The sequence below is a fragment of the Impatiens glandulifera genome, chromosome 4 (assembly GCF_907164915.1).
Source record: "Impatiens glandulifera chromosome 4, dImpGla2.1, whole genome shotgun sequence".
Lineage (NCBI taxonomy): Eukaryota > Viridiplantae > Streptophyta > Magnoliopsida > Ericales > Balsaminaceae > Impatiens > Impatiens glandulifera.
In genome coordinates this window covers 37154386-37171049 of record NC_061865.1, presented here as the reverse complement: position 1 = coordinate 37171049, position 16664 = coordinate 37154386, and the positions used below count along the sequence as shown (strand labels likewise).

The 16664-nt window shown below is 37.3% G+C and overlaps 1 protein-coding gene across 2 annotated transcripts; it reads left to right on the top strand.

Moving 5' to 3' along the window:
- The first annotated feature begins 587 nt into the window (after positions 1–587).
- Positions 588–4670, top strand: LOC124934123 (probable glycosyltransferase At5g03795). Of its 2 annotated transcripts, none has more exons than XM_047474595.1 (3): positions 588–965; positions 1158–1728; positions 4061–4670. In XM_047474595.1, exons 1-3 carry the CDS (start codon positions 656–658, stop codon positions 4566–4568), a joined length of 1389 nt encoding a protein of 462 aa, XP_047330551.1. In that variant the 5' UTR covers positions 588–655; the 3' UTR covers positions 4569–4670. The 2 variants fall into 2 exon arrangements, with proteins under 2 accessions (XP_047330551.1, XP_047330550.1); XM_047474594.1 differs by having other exon boundaries at positions 588–1013.
- Positions 4671–16664: the final 11994 nt, after the last annotated feature.

Below are 16664 nucleotides of genomic sequence, written 5' to 3'. Positions count from 1 at the left end.
GCGAAACGGGAAGGGCTTCGCGAAACGGGATGAGTCATCGGATAAAACCCTAAACAACACAATGATTCGAAAATGAAAAAACGAACAACAATAATCTTCAAGTATCATAGGATACACTTACCAACTGGAATAGTGCTCGTGCTCGTCGTGGAGCTCATTGTCTGTATCGCCACCGTCGCCGGCAAGTTTAGAGAGATTGAGAAGAAGAGCGGGAAGAGAGAGAAGGAGAAGAGCGGGAAGAGAGAAAAAAAGGGATGGGGTTATATTAAATAGTAAGAGTATTCTGGACTTTTCACACTATTCCACTTCGCGATCACGTTACGCGAAAAAGATAATTTCATCTAAAAAAAATTAAAGTGATCACCAAATCAATATAAATTTGCGGTAACCACCGAAGCAAATATCTCCTTCGGGTCATTTCGTCAAATTTTCCTTGAGTTTAGAAAATAGTCTCTTAATCTTTTGAAACTGTGAGAGTTAATTTCAATATTGAGGGTCAATTTGAATTTTCAACGCCTTGTGTAGTTGACACTTTAATGATGAATTAATTAATATTTTGGAACTCCATTGTTTCTTTGTTACAGCTTACAAGCAAGTGTCTTCTTCTCCTTCCGATCTCTCTCTCTCTCTCTGGTGTGCAAAAGCTACCGACTCCATGGCTCGACCACTGCTGTTACTCTACTATATGTCTCATCGCCGGTTCACGGATTCATTAAGAGGGTTTTTCTTCATCCCTGCAGCCTTAGCACTCGTTACGTCCCTTTCCGTTCTTGTGTACATATCTTCCACATCCAATTTCTTCTACCATACCCATCAAACTAGTCTTCAGTTCATACATCCAGATGACCTTTCCACATTCTTTCAACCGACCACACGCACCATTCAAATTTCTTACTCAATCGATTCTTTTCTATCGCCGAAATTTGCCGAACCAGATACAAATTCTCAATTGCCAAATAACCAAGGTACGGTTGAAGTTGAACCATTCAAGACAGTTGGAACAAGTTCAGATGGTAAGAATTACTTTATCAGTGATAACTTAATAGTTCCTCGCTCTAATTTCTGGGATAGGGCAAGGAGTCGGTAGTAGGAGAATTACATGCTTGGCTTATTCATTTCATTCATAGATAGTGAGATCATTAAATTTTGTGGTTCAGGGAGCTATTTGGAGAGTGATGAGTTGTTCCATAATACTAGAGATATATTTCTGAAGAATTATGAGGAGATGAATAAAAGCTTCAAGATATTTGTTTATCCTCACAGGAAAACCGATCAATTTGCTCATGCATTCTTGCCTGTAGACTTCGAACCTGGAGGTAACTATGCAAGTGAAAGCTACTTCAAAAAGGTTCTTATGAAAAGTCATTTCATTACCAAGGATGCTTCTAAAGCGGATTTATTCTTTATGCCTTTCTCGATTGCAAGGCTGAGACATGATAGCAGGGTAGGTGTAGAAGGAATCCAAGATTTTGTTAAGGAATACATCTTCAATATCAGTCATCTTTATCCTTACTGGAACCGGACTGGTGGGGCTGATCACTTTTATGTAGCATGTCATTCGATAGGACGTTCAGCAATGGACAAAGCAGAAGAAGTTAAATTCAATGCTATTCAAGTCGTGTGCTCCTCCAGCTACTTCCTTTCTGGTTATATTCCTCACAAGGATGCTTCATTGCCACAGATATGGCCAAGACATGATGAACCACTTGATGTTGCTTCCTCAAAGAGGTAATGATTATGTTTTAGTAGCTTACAAAATTTATATTGTTATGTTTCATTTTTCAATTTCCACATTAGGAAATGGTGCTGATTCAGGCCATATAGTTGTTCAGGACGAATATGGTATGCGCCCTAAATTGGGTTTGTAGAATTCAATGGGGAAATGTGTATACTTCTAATTAATTGTCATATGTCATTGCTTGATTGATTCTTCAAAACTCTAATCTCTTTTTGTATCAAAATACTTTTCAGAAATTCATCAGGGATAAGGATTATGTAGTAAAAACCAGTATCTATGATATGATTCATGCCCCCCATCAGTTCTGACTTCTGAAACTAGAAATCAAGGCCTTGACTGATCTGGACTATTAGAATAATCAACTGGTTATTTTCAAATAACTTTGTTTGGTGGAAGAAGTGGGTTATTTGCTAAAATAATCAAAATGTTCCTATTATTTAATACTTTAGAATATTATAAAAATAAAGGGTAATTTTTATTGATGATTTCAATGATTGTATATTGAGGGTATGGTAGATTGGAAGTGAGCCATTTGGAAATAATTCCTATTAACCAACACCAAACAAGGCCCAACGTTATATTTTGTATGCTAGCAAGACCTCCACTTCAACTTAAGGCGTTCTAACTGAGAACCGACTCTTTCCACTTAAGCTACGCTAGTGGGTTAGTTAACCTTGCAACATCTGCAACTAGGTAAGATTCATGGCCCAATAGTTCCTCAAGTTACTATATAGACCATAACATTCAGTTCTTCTTATTCTTCAACTGTATAGATTTTCAGGTGATCTAATCTTAATAGTGAATTTATTAGTTGAGTGAAAAATCCTATTTGGTTATTATTATAAAAGCAGTCAGGGCCGGCCCTAGGCCAATTAGGCAGCCATCTAGGCCACCCTCATTCCCGGACACCGTAATTTAAAAAAAAACCTACTTTGCAAGGTTTGAACCTGTGATCATAATAAACATTACTATAGCATTTAACTAGACTAGATTACTTTTGTTAATTATAATACAAAATTATTATATATTTTTAATATAAAATAAAATATAACAAGTTAACAAAAAAAATATAGAACAATTTGTTTTTTCGCCTAGGGCAAACTTTGGGCCACCTTAGGTATTAGAGTTACTAAACTCACTCACATTTTGCTTCCAAATGATCATCAATGCAAATTTGCTGGCATTTACTCGTTGAGCTTTTATCTTCCTGCAACTGTACTACTTCATGTCAATTAGTTCCTTCATTTTGCATACATAGTTCATACAGGATAATGTGCTATTATCTTCCTTGTAAAGAAAGTCTTGTAGTTGCTGATTCAACCAACATACAACAATGATGCATGAAATCATATGAACTGTTTTATAAGATAGTTTGAGTAAGAAAAATAATAATATTTGTCTCCTTGCCTCCACCTTATTTTGATTTATCACCCAATGTCGACATTGTTTGATTTTGTCCTACATGTAATCAAGAAAGAAACTCAATGTTAAACGCGATAAATATGTGGTTTTTTACCATGCCCTATGTAAGAAAGATAATGGCCCCAACTGGAAACACATTTTATTTTTGTTTATGCATATAGATCTGAATCTAGATACATAAGCGTTTGGAAACTAAATTTAGTTACAGATTCAGAATTATATGGATTCAGATAAAAAAAAAAATTAAAAATTGTTTTCAAATGGGGCCAATCTCTTTGTGGCTTGTCACTATGGGAATATAGAATCCAAAGTGTTCACATGGGGTGATAAAATTTGATATAAGTGTAAAGAAAATCTTTTTTTGAGTATGACATCTATCTTCTTATCTATTATGTATTGTATTATTTGCAATTGTAGCTTGGAAATAGCAGTACTGTGGCCTTGTGAAACAATAAACATACATCTGTCATATTAATATTGCCAAATTCAACCTAGAATAAAGAATAAGAAGTCATGATAATGAGCCTATTTAAAAACTGGTATTCTGTCACAAACATGATTTCATTGAAAATTCGTCAAAGTTGAAAATGATATTTTTATTTATTTTCCTTTTGTTACAAGATTTTTCATGGATCATGATCTTGATTAAAGTGTGATTTTTGTTACTTCATTTGGTATATAAATTATTTTTTAATGATGGTGCAAATTATATTGTGCTTTTTGCTTCATTTGGTATAGAGAAATTTGGTATGAATCATGATCCATATTATTTTATACATTTTTTTTGGTAAGCATAACAAATGTCGATTTTCCTGAACACAATCCACATGAAAAAGTTTATATAACCAAACAACCCAGTATTACTTTCCTTAAAAACGCCACTTTTAAACCATTTTTCAGGGAACAACTTGCCTTTTTTGCTGGATCAATCAACTCTCCAGTTCGTCATAAGCTTCATGAATTATGGGGAATTGATTCTGAAATCTCAGTCCATTTTGGTCGGCTCACAACATCCTATGATCAAGAAATTCTTAAAAGCAAGTTTTGCCTACACGTCAAAGGCTATGAAGTCAACACTGCCCGGATTAGCGATGCAATATATTACGGATGTGTACCTGTGATCATAGCAAACCATTATGATCTCCCATTTTCAGATATACTAAATTGGAATAGCTTCTCAGTCGTTGTTGCCACATTGGACATACCAATTCTGAAGAAAGTCTTGAAACAAATTAACTCCAGTGAATACCAGAAGTTACAAAGTAATGTTTTCAAGGTACGAAAACACTTCCAATGGCATACTTCTCCTGTTGATTATGATGCATTTTACATGGTTATGTACGAGCTTTGGCTCCGGAGAACCCTCTTGAGGGTTCCATTGAGTGATTTCATGGATGCAAATATATAACTTATTTGAACAATTGCTAATGAAGGTAAGGTTTTCCATGTCAATATATTAGTTATCACATTATCCATTTACTAGCTAGAAATAATACTTGATTCATTGTGATGGGTCTGGCCTAAATTAATTTTGGATATACCAAAACCAAGAAGATAAGTCAAAATTGAACCATTAATGTGAGTGAATGGGGTTATTACAGAGAAGACCATAAGACTATGTTTGGTTCATTCAAAATTAGAAATTTTAGAATTTTTGGAGGTCTGATTCCAAATTCTGTGTTGATTGATGACTTAAAATAAGGAAACGGATTTGTACCGTTTTTATGTTTCAATTTCATCCTCTGACTTCATAATTGCAATTCTTTGGATTCTAATTCATACAAAATTGAAATTATAATTTCAGTTATACACCTCCAAAGATAGAATAGGATTAATTGGGTCCATGCATTGAGATGCTTAAAATATGAGGACAAGTTATGAAATGAAAAAAATGTAAATAGTGTATTGAACTTGCATGAAAGATAGTTAAATTGGACTTGTGATCGGTGGTTTATTTGAGGTTTTCAAGTTTATTGCTATTTGATCATTATTCTTTCTTATTAAAGATAAAGCATTATTATACCTCTTACTACACGAAACTATATAAGAAATAGAAGGGTTCTTGGACTCAGATGAGCTCAAGTCCAGCAAAAAAAAAAATTTTAAAATTATTAAACATTGATTTATTAAAAAAAATTAAAATTTAGTTTAGTGTTCTTTTTAAATAGAAGGGTATTTCTTTTTTGATATTTTTCTTTTATATATATCAATGTTATTAAACATTGATTTGAATTTTTTTTTTTCTTAGAAAAAATTAACCATGTTAATTCATTTAAAAATAAATTCGATTCTAAGTTAATAATATAGATAGGATAAATGAATAATAGAATATATATATATATATATATATATAAATAAATAAATAATGCTTAAATTTTAATTGCTGGTCGAAGCACGTGATTAATTTGAATATTTATGTGAGATAAAAAAAAAATTTGAGTTTGATTTTTATCATAAACCCGATTGTAAGTTAATGATTATGGGTATAAGTTACATCATATATATATATATATATATATATATATATATATATATATATATATATATATATATATATATATATATATATATATATATATATATATATATATATATATATATATATATATATATATATTATAATAATGCTTAATTTGAATAGTTTTTTGGGTCGAGAGATGTAGTTATTTTGGATACATGTGAGAGTAAATTGATACTTGGGTTAGATCGTGGGTTGACCCGTCCATAAATTTGAAACGGTTAAAAATAAAATTAAAAATTTTATATGTATGTTTTGAATTTACAATATAACAAAAATAAGGACAACATTCTAACCAATTAAACTAATAATATTTTATATTTTAAATTAACACTAAATTTGATGCACGCGCCATATTTCTCACCATATAAGTTTAGATTTTTAACTAACTAATAAATATAAGTAATAATGTTTAATTTTAATTTGTTTGGTTTGTTGTGTCGAGAGCTGTGGTTAATTTGAATATATATATATGAGAGTAAATAGATATTTGTTCGAATCGTGGGTTGCCCCGCCTATAAACTTGAAATGGTTAAAAATAAAATAAAAAATGTTATAGCTATGTTTCGAACTTACAACCTAACAAAACAAGTACAGCTCTTTAACCAAGTGTGATTGTGGTGTAGTTTTTTTAGAGATAATAGGTCGGTAATAAATTAGAGTGATAAAAATATGAATCAAATATTAGATTGACCAAAGTGTGAGGTCACGAGGTTAAATATCGATTGAGATTAGTGAATTATTTTCCTAAGGATAAGAGACGTGTGAAGGTGTGATTGAGATATGGTTTGCCAAATGATAAAAGCTAGGTAACAAAGGATCGTGATGTCACAAAATTAGAGGTCGATTGAGATTAGTGAAGGATAAGAGGCGTGTGAAACTGTGATTAGGATTGGTGGTTGGTTTTTGAGGAATAACATTCGTTTAAAAATGTGATTAAGATTGGTGGTTGGTTTTTGAGGAATAACATTCGTTTAAAAATGTGATTGAGATTGGTGGTTGGTTTACCGAGAGATAAGAGGCATGTGAAAATATAATAAAAAGACAAATGAAAAATTGCGAGTCATAATATTTCGACTAATTAACTAATTGGTAATAAATATTAAATACATATGCATACACAATTATAAAATTATTTCAATAATATCAAGTGGTCTAACGGTTAAGGTGTTCATATTTCATGTTTAAAACTAAAATTCGAATCTCCAAATCTATAAATTTAAAAGTGAGTATCATAATAATTTGAGAGATCGATGTTAAAGAATGTATTCTTGAATATAGTATATGGTAACATAATTTTTTAAGCAAGGAATAAGAGTAATGTGAAAGTGTGAGGTCGTATTTATTGGTTGGTTTGACGCGTATTTGAAAGTGTGAGGTCACAAGATGAAGATCGTGTGGTTTGTCAGCCGAAGGATAAAGAGACATATACAAAAGTGTGAGTCACGGGATGATGGTTAATTATGGGTTAGTGGTTGGTTTGACGAGGTATAAGAGGCGTATGATCAATTGATATTGGTTGTGATTTGTTAAAGTAGGGGTAAAGAGGTCATCTATGATTGGTAAGTTGTTTACCTAGGAGGTAAAAAGGCATATGAAGGGATAAATAGGCATATGAAAAGTGTGAATCACAAGATAATAGTCAATTGGGGAATTAATGGTTGGTTTGACGAGAGATAAGAGGTGTGTAATCGACTGAAATTAGTTGTTGATTTGTTGAAGTGAGTGTAAAAGAGGTCGACTAAGATTGATGGGTGTTTGTCGAGAGGATAAAGAGACATATGAAAAAGTATGAGTCACAAGTGGTCGACTAAGATTTGGTGGGTGATTTACTGAGTGGAAAAAGAGATATGAAAAAGTGTGAGACACAAGAGGTCGACTAAGATTGGTGTGTAGTTTTTCGGTGGGATAAGAGGCGTGTGAAAGTGTGTGAGGTAACGAAAATGAAATGTCAATTGTGATTTGGTGGTTGGTTTGTCGAAGTGAGTGTAAATAAAAGTGGTCTTCTTAACAAATTAAATATTAGTGGTTAAAAATATATGAATGAGATGTTGGTTGACTGAAATGTCGATTGGAGGATTGGTTGTTGATTTGTTGAGGTGGGGGTAAAAGAAGTCGCGATAAGTGTACATATGATGAGATGCGAGGTGAAGATTTATGGTTGATTTGTCGGGATAAGAAGCCGATAATAAAAGGAGATATCGACGGTTAAAAATTTAAAAATGAGATGTTGATTGATCATAGTGTAAACGTGTGTGCGGTCACGAGTTTAGAGGTCGAAATTAGGTAAGTGGTTTGCCAGGGGGATAAATAGGCATATGAAAAAGTGTGAGTCACAAGATGAGAGGTCGATTGGGGAGATTGATGATTGGTTTGACGAGAGATATAAAAGTGTGTGAAAATGGTGTGTAAGGTTGATATGTCGATTGAGATTTGATGGTTGATTTGCCGGAAGTGGAGAATAAATTTAAGAGGTTGGTAACTAATGAGAGATATTAGTGGTTAAGAAAATATATGAATGAGATGTTGATTGACCGAAATGTGAGAGTATGTGAGGTCACGAGATTAGAGGTCGATTATGATTGACAAGTTATTTGTCGAGGGGACAAAAATACATGAAAAAATGTGAGTCACAAGATAAGAGGTCGATTATAGAGAATAGTGTTGGTTTGAAGAGGATAAGATGTGTGTGAAATTGTATAAGGTCACGAGTTGAGATGTCGATTAAAATTTGGTGGTTGATTTAATGAGGTGGGGTAAAAATAAAGGTCGCGGTAAGATAAAATATGATGATAATAAATGAGATATTATTGGTTAAAATATATGTTTGAGATGTTGATTAATTGAATTGTAAAAGTGTGTGAAATCACGAGATTAAAAGTTGATTGTGATTTATGGGTGATTTTCCGAGTTGATAAAGAGGAGTATGAAAAAGTGTGAGTCACAAGATAAAATGTCGATTGGTGGTAAAGAGGTCGCAATAAGATTTTTATATATATATATATATATTGTTAGATAAAATTAGACCGGTTCAAATAAACCTAACTTAAATAAACCTTCCATGCAGGAACAAGGAACCGGACCGGACAAACAAAACAACCGGCTAAGAAAACTAGCCGGTCAAGCTAGTAAACCGACCAAGAATACTTGGAACATGACCGCACAAAGAAAGGATCGGCCAAAAACCGGAAACATCAGACAGCGGACCGGCCACAAGGCAAAGGAATAACCGGAAGAAGTCCGGTTACATCACTCGTACCGGAAGCCATCCGGTTAAGTCAAATGAACGACCAGTACAAGAAGACAATTCGGGTATCTTTTGAGAATGATACCAAAGGAACAGACTGAACACTTCTATATCCATACAAGTCTGAGGAAAGTATGTAGGCTGCAGAAGACAGTCCTACCGGATCTTTCCACTTCGGGATAAGTCAGAAAGAAGATCTTCCAAGTACACACAACTGTCCAACAGACAGTGCCTACATTGAGTAAAAGACAAACCTAGCAGGTTTGTCTTACATACCGGAAGAACAGACTGCCAAGTCTGAGGTTGACCATCAGGTCTGAGGAAACGACCGCAGGTCTGAATCTCTGAATCACTGAACCTCTGCACCCCTGCCCAACCAATCAGATTCAAGACAGTGAAATATGACCGTTGGCATATTTCACCTATAAAAAAGGGGCAGTTGAAGAAGAGTAAATGAGGTGACAAGTGACAAGCAACACAGACATACAGTGAGACAAGTGAGAAATTCTAAGAGCATTTATTCTACAAGTAATAAGACTGTGTTGTTCTAGAGAAAGCCTGAGTGCTAGTGTGTGTACTCTACAATTCCGGTATAAATTGTAAGAGTATTATCGAGCAGGAAATAAGTCTCGATCGGATTGTATTTGTATTCCTTAGTGAATATCCTTCTCGCGGTTTCGAGAGGAAGGGGTGATGTAGGAGTTTTATCTCCGAACATCCATAAAATCGCCTTTGTCATTTACTTTCTACCGGCTTCATTATCTAACCGATTCGTACCACTATAACTGACTTAACTTTATTCAAGCCGATTCACCAGGTTACCGAAACCGACCCACCATTCTCTTTAACCTTCATCATCCGAAACCGGCCCTGTCTATTATACAAGTGTGCTGCTTCAATCTGAAAGCAAACCTCTTCCGCACTTGAACCTAGTTCAAGGGTTTGTGACAGGTTATGTAGTATTGAAACCCCAGTGTTAATCTCTAACCGGATTAACCACCACCCTTCGAGTGAGAACCGCTAACCGGTCCAACCCCCGGTCCTCCAGCGGCTACCTAGATCCTAACAATTGGTATCAGAGCAGGTCTTTACATTGAACCGTTGGTGCGACGAAGCGCGGGGAGGTTTGAGCGGAATCAGGGAGATTGCCGTGACCTTGGCCGCGTGGATGTCGGGCGGTAATGTAGAGTGATTCTGGGTTTGGTTTAATAACTCTTAGGCTCTCCCACCTTATCAGCTAGCTTTTAAGGTGTGGTTCTCCTAAGAGTTATTAGTGGTATCAGAGCAGGTAGTTTCAATACTCAAACAAGCATGTTTCAAGATAGGTCTCCAATGCTAGAAGGTGATGACTTTGCCAACTGGAAGGCACGCATGCACCTGTACTTAATCACCTTGGATGATGAAATGGAGTCCATTCTGACCGAAGGACCGATATTCATTGATAAGGACAGAAAGGAATGGACGGCTAAAGATAGGAGAAGAAACAACCTGGATAATCATGCTAGAAACCGGATCTCCAACAGTGTGGACAGAAACACATACTGCAAGATCAAAGACTGTAAAACCGCGAAGGATACATGGAACACGGTTATCCAGATCTTTGAGGGAAATGAAAGAACAAAGGAGAACAAGATAATGGTGGCTACACAGAAGTTTGAAAGCATCAAAATGAAACCAGGAGAAACTATGAAGGAATACAGTGACCGGTTCACTGGTGTGTTAGATGAGTTAGCAACTTTGGGCAAGAGGTATGACAACAAAGAGGTCATTATGAAAGCTTTGAGATCTCTTCCAAGTACTTGGGACATAAAAACAATGGTAATGAGGGAATCAAAGAGCCTACGTAAGATGAAACTACACGATGTATTCGAAGATCTTAAGGCATATGAGTTCGAAATGAGATCTAGGACTGAAGAAGAGGTCTCGGCCTCAACATCAACCAGAGCACTAATCACATCTACAGAACCGGCTGCACTTGCACCTGCACCGGCCCCTGCACCTGTACCGATCAGAACCGCCGAACAGTTCACCGAGGATGCCATGGCAATGCTTGCACAGAAGTTTGGGAGGTTCATGAAAAGAAGCCAACCGACAAACAACTACTATGGTGATAAATCCAATGTAAGATGTTATAACTGTAACTGTTTGGGACATTTTAAGTGGGAATGCAGGAAACCTAGGAGGGATACCCAGAAACCGGATTACCAAAATAACCGGAACAACTATCAACAAACCGGTGAAGGAAGTGAGGTACCGAAAGCACTGATAGCCGACGATGGAGGAAGCTTATGGGCTCACAGTGACAGTGATGATGAACTCACGTGCCTCATGGCAAATGAAGAACAGGTATTTGACTCTCCTTGTGAAGAATTTACTAAAGATGAATTATACAATGCATTGAATGACATGGTAGAAGAATATAGGAACCTACTAGCCATGCTACCTAAGCACCTCAACATTAGAATCGATCCCATAGTACCCATTCCGACAGAACCAGAGGTACCCATTATAACCGAACCGGAGGTCGTACAACCTGATGATACCCATACCTTAGAAACCGAGTTAGATCCTAAGACCGAACAATCCAGTGAACCGGCTAGAGAATTAACCGAGGAAGAAAATGCCCGACTTCAATATAAGATGGCTGCATATAAGAGATCTAGTGATATAGTAAAGAAAATGTGTAGTCATTACAGACATCCTCGTTGCAAGTTTGGCCTAGGATACACAGAGGATAGCTCCAAAGACCGAAAACCCGTAGAGAAAGTAAGGTTTACAAGAGGTAACCTCCCCCTTATAAAATTTCTTAAAAGCTCCTGGACCGCTGAAGAAGAGTTGACCGCATACTATAGGGAAGAAAAGCTAAAATACGACTATATTGGTCCGACCGACTCTGAGAAATGGCTTGACCCTGTGAAAAGAAAAGCCGAAATCCTCAAATATATGAAAACCTATCCTGAACCGCATAAGCCAAACCAAAGATCACCAAACCGAAGATCACCACCATTTAAGACCTATGTAGAAAAACCGAGATACACAAGACCGAGTGCCAAAAGGACAGTTAAAACCCTAGCAAAGAAGACCGTCCGGTTTATCAATGTTTGGATACCTAAGGGACTAATCGCATGTGGACCCAAGTAAATGTGGGTACCAAACAGTTGTAAATATGTATATTTTGCAGAATCTAAAGAAACGGCTAGGAAACTCTGAATGGTTCTTGGATAGCGGCTGCTCCAGGCACATGACCGGAAACAACAATTTGCTAACCGATATCAGAACAGTAACCGATGCTCTAATCACCTTCGGTGACAACTCAAAAGGTAGAACCGTGGGCAATGGTAAGATTGTCCATGGTAACCTAACTATTGATAATGTACTTCTAGTTGAAAACCTACGTTTTAACCTGCTTAGCATTAGTCAGATGTGTGATACTGGATACACGGTAGAATTTCTTAAACATGCATGCTTAGTTAAGAACTCTCAAAGTATTGTACTGCTAACCGGAAATAGGATAGGTAATATCTACAAGGTAGACTGGAAAACAAAGGTAGAATATCCTATATGCATGATAGCTAAGACTGATCAAACCTGGTTGTGGCATAAGAGACTAAACCATCTAAACATGAAAACTTTAAACTACATTCGCGGTAAAAAGCTAGTTGAGGGTATTCCTGATATAGTATTTAATCAAGATAAGGTTTGCTCAGCATGTCAAATGGGTAAACAAACTAGGTCAACCTTTAAGAGTAAAGGAAATATCCAATCTAGCCGATGCTTAGATCTTCTTCACATGGATTTATTTGGACCGATTCAGGTTGTTAGCCTAGGAGGTATGCTCTACACCATGGTAGTTATTGATGATTATTCTAGATTTACATGGGTAATATTTCTACCATCTAAACGTGAAACCGTATCAAACCTGATTACACTTCTTAAGCGCCTGCAAAATGAAAAATCAACTCGCATTAATAGCATTCGAAGTGATCGAGGTACCGAATTTACCAATAGTACATTAACCGCATATCTTGATGAATCCGGCATTAGACACGAGTTGTCTAGTGCTAGGACTCCTCAACAAAATGGCCTGGCCGAGAGAAGAAACCGGACTCTCAAGGAAGCCGCACGGTCCATGATAGCCGATTCGGGCATTGCTCAGAAATTTTGGGCTGAGGCTATTAACACTGCATGTTATACACAAAATCGGTCTTTAATTAACAAGTTTTACAACAAAACACCGTATGAGGTTTACTTTAATAGGGTTCCCAAACTTAAGTACCTCAAGATTTTCGGTTGTAAGTGTTATATACATATAAATGGTAAAACCCAACTCACTGCTTTTGATGCAAAAACCGATACCGGGATCATGCTAGGTTATTCCGCAGTAAGTAAGGCATATAGAGTGTATAATAATAGAACCTCAACCATGGAGGAAACAATTCACGTTGTTTTCGATGAATCGGTTGAAAGTAATACTGCATCATTCTTTGATCTACACAACAGATTGGAAAACAACAATATCCATTCTGACAATGAGGATGAGACTCCGGTCTTCAGGCGGTTTGTCCATGACCAAATGGGTAATATTGAAACCTAGCCGGATCAAGATGTTCCACAACAGGAAGCAGACACTTCGGTCCAATCCGAGGAAGTCGGTCGGTCTGACAATCCTGTTCAGCCTACCGACATGTCTAGCCTTGATCAAATAAACGGTAATTTGGTAGACATCCCTGAACTGAATCTCAGAAGAAACAGTAAACATCCTCCTGAGCAAATTATAGGTGACCCTTCAGAACCTGTTCGAACTAGGGGTCAACTTCTGGAAGGATACTTGAATTCCGATTTTATATCCCAGATTGAGCCAAAAAGAATAGATGAAGCATTGTCAGATCCTGATTGGATCTTGGGAATGCAAGAAGAGCTAAACCAGTTCGAGAGTAGTAAAGTCTGGTACCTAGTCCCTAGACCGAAGGATCAATCGGTCATAGGAACAAGATGGGTATTTAGAAACAAACTCAATGAGGACGGTTTGGTCACGAGGAACAAAGCCAGATTAGTGGCACAAGGCTACAAACAGGAAGAAGGAATTGATTTTGAAGAATCATTTGCCCCTGTAGCTAGGATTGAAGCCATTAGAATTTTTCTTGCCTTTGCTGCTTTCAAAAACTTTAAGGTTTTTCAAATGGATGTTAAAAGTGCATTCTTGAACGGTGACCTACGTGAAGAGGTGTATGTTGAGCAACCACCCGGTTTCAAGAGCACTGCATTTCCAAACCATGTATACCGGTTAAATAAGGCTTTATACGGTCTAAAGCAAGCACCTAGAGCCTAGTATGATACACTAACCGCATTTCTGTTACAACATGATTTCACCATCGGTTCGGTAGATAAAACGTTGTTTAAATTTGAAAAGAAGGAACATATCCTACTTGTTCAAATCTATGTAGATGATATCATTTTCGGTTCCACTGATCCTAAGCTATGTGATAAATTCTCAAAAATGATGTCTGACAAGTTTGAAATGAGTATGATGGGAGAATTAAGCTTCTTCCTAGGTCTTCAGGTTAAACAACTCAAGGAAGGAACTTTCATAAGCCAACCTAAGTACACCAAGGAACTTCTAAAGAAGTTTGGAATGGACACATGCTCCTCAGCGGCCACTCCAATGAGCTCATCAATTAAATTGGACAAAGATGATGAGGGCCAATCGGTAGACCAGATCGCATACCGGGGCATCATCGGTTCTCTCTTATACTTAATAGCGAGTAGACCGGACATTTTATTTGCAGTCGGTGTGTGTGGGAGATTTCAAGCAAATCCAAAACAATCCCACTACACAGCTGCAAAGAGGATACTGAAGTATCTAAAGGGCACACCTGATGTCGGTCTGTGGTATCCAAAGGACTCGTCCTTTAATCTAACAAGCTATTCGGATGCAGACTATGCAGGCTGTAAGATCGACAGAAAAAGCACCAGTGGAACATGTCAGTTCCTAGGTGACCGGCTCGTTTCATGGCATAGCAAGAAACAGACATCGGTGGCCACATCCACTGCAGAAGCTGAATACCTGGCGGCCGGAAGCTGCTGTTCACAATTACTTTGGATACAACAACAACTGAAGGACTTCGGTGTCACAGCCGAAGAATCCCCGATCTTCTGTGACAACACAAGTGCCATAGCAATTACTTACAATCCGGTTCTCCACTCTAGGACCAAGCATATTGACATAAGGCACCACTTCATCAGGGAACATGTCACGCTGAAGCATATCCGGCTGGAATACGTATCGACTGACCAACAAGTAGCCGATATCTTCACGAAGCCTCTACATGAAGCTAAGTTCTCTCAATTCAGACTTACTCTCGGTTTAACCGACATTAGTCAGATCCTTCCTAAGGATGCCTAAAGGGAAACCGGTTCAGACAGATAAAACAGGTAGCTCCTCTTAAACTGTTGGACTTCAAATTTTCAAGTTACTTATGGAAGAACCGCCCAGTTCATCAGATAAAGTAAACCGACCGGTTACTTGGTGCATGCACTAAATAACCGCATCGGGATGAACAACTGATAATTGACCGGTTCAGAAGCAGTCTATCCTAGATTATTTGAATTCCAAACAGAAGTGGAATAATTATCAGTGTTTAAAGATATCTGTTCTAAAACATTGCCTTTTCAAAGTAAAGTGGTCGCACCTACAAAGACGTGAAGATCTGATGATATCTTTCATGGTCCAGGTCTATGACCAACACCCTATACTGCAAACATACATATTTTATTCAATACATATTTATCCTGCAGTTAATAGATATCATCCCATTTAATACCTGGACAATAGGATAATTCCCAAACTAGTATTTAAGTAAATCAAACATTCACCAAAACACTCACAAGACAAAAGATTATTCTCTCACTAAGATAAAATGTCTCAGTTCCCCAACATCCTTCAGGTTGATTTTCAATCCTGTTCAAGCACAGAACACTATGAAGTGTATAAGATGATCAAATCTCTGGAGGATACCGGCCTTTGGTACTTCCTGGACGACAAACACACCATCTATCCTGAATCGATACTAGAGTTTTTCTATCACGCCAGGGTGTTCAGAAGGACCCCCACTTTGAAACTCACATCCAATCTAAGGTGGGAGGCATTCTCTTTGACTTCACGGAGAAAGACTTTGCGCGGTGCTTTAGCCTGCCAAAGTAAGGGTTGACAGATCTCGATGTTCCAGCCAACATAAAGGCCGAGATCTCCCTCACCCTTGCACGGTCTGACGAACCGGTTGAAGATCACGGTACAAAATCAGACTTGAGAGCTGAATATCAGCTCCTCAATGATGTGATCGGTAGGAGCATCTTCGGGAAAGATGTCACAAATACCTACAGTACCTCGAACTTCAACATGATGACGGCTATAATCACCGGTACACCGGTGAACTGGTTCAGGGTGTTGTTTGACGTCCTCATCTGGATGGTTGGCATCCGATCAGTCGGTCTCATCCCCCAACTAAGGTGCCTTCTTGTGGAGCTTGGTGTTCCGACCTGTCCCGGAGAAGATTTGAACCAAGCCTAAGTGCTGACTAAAGAGGTAACCGACTCTTTTTATGAGCGGTTCGAGAAAGCTTGGAGGAGAAGAAACCGCCGCAATAACCGCAACAGTGTAGTCAACTCTCATGAACACTAAGTCACTCCTTCCTGCACCCGGTCGTTTTGTTTCATGCACCGGGTGTATCTTTATCCAACCT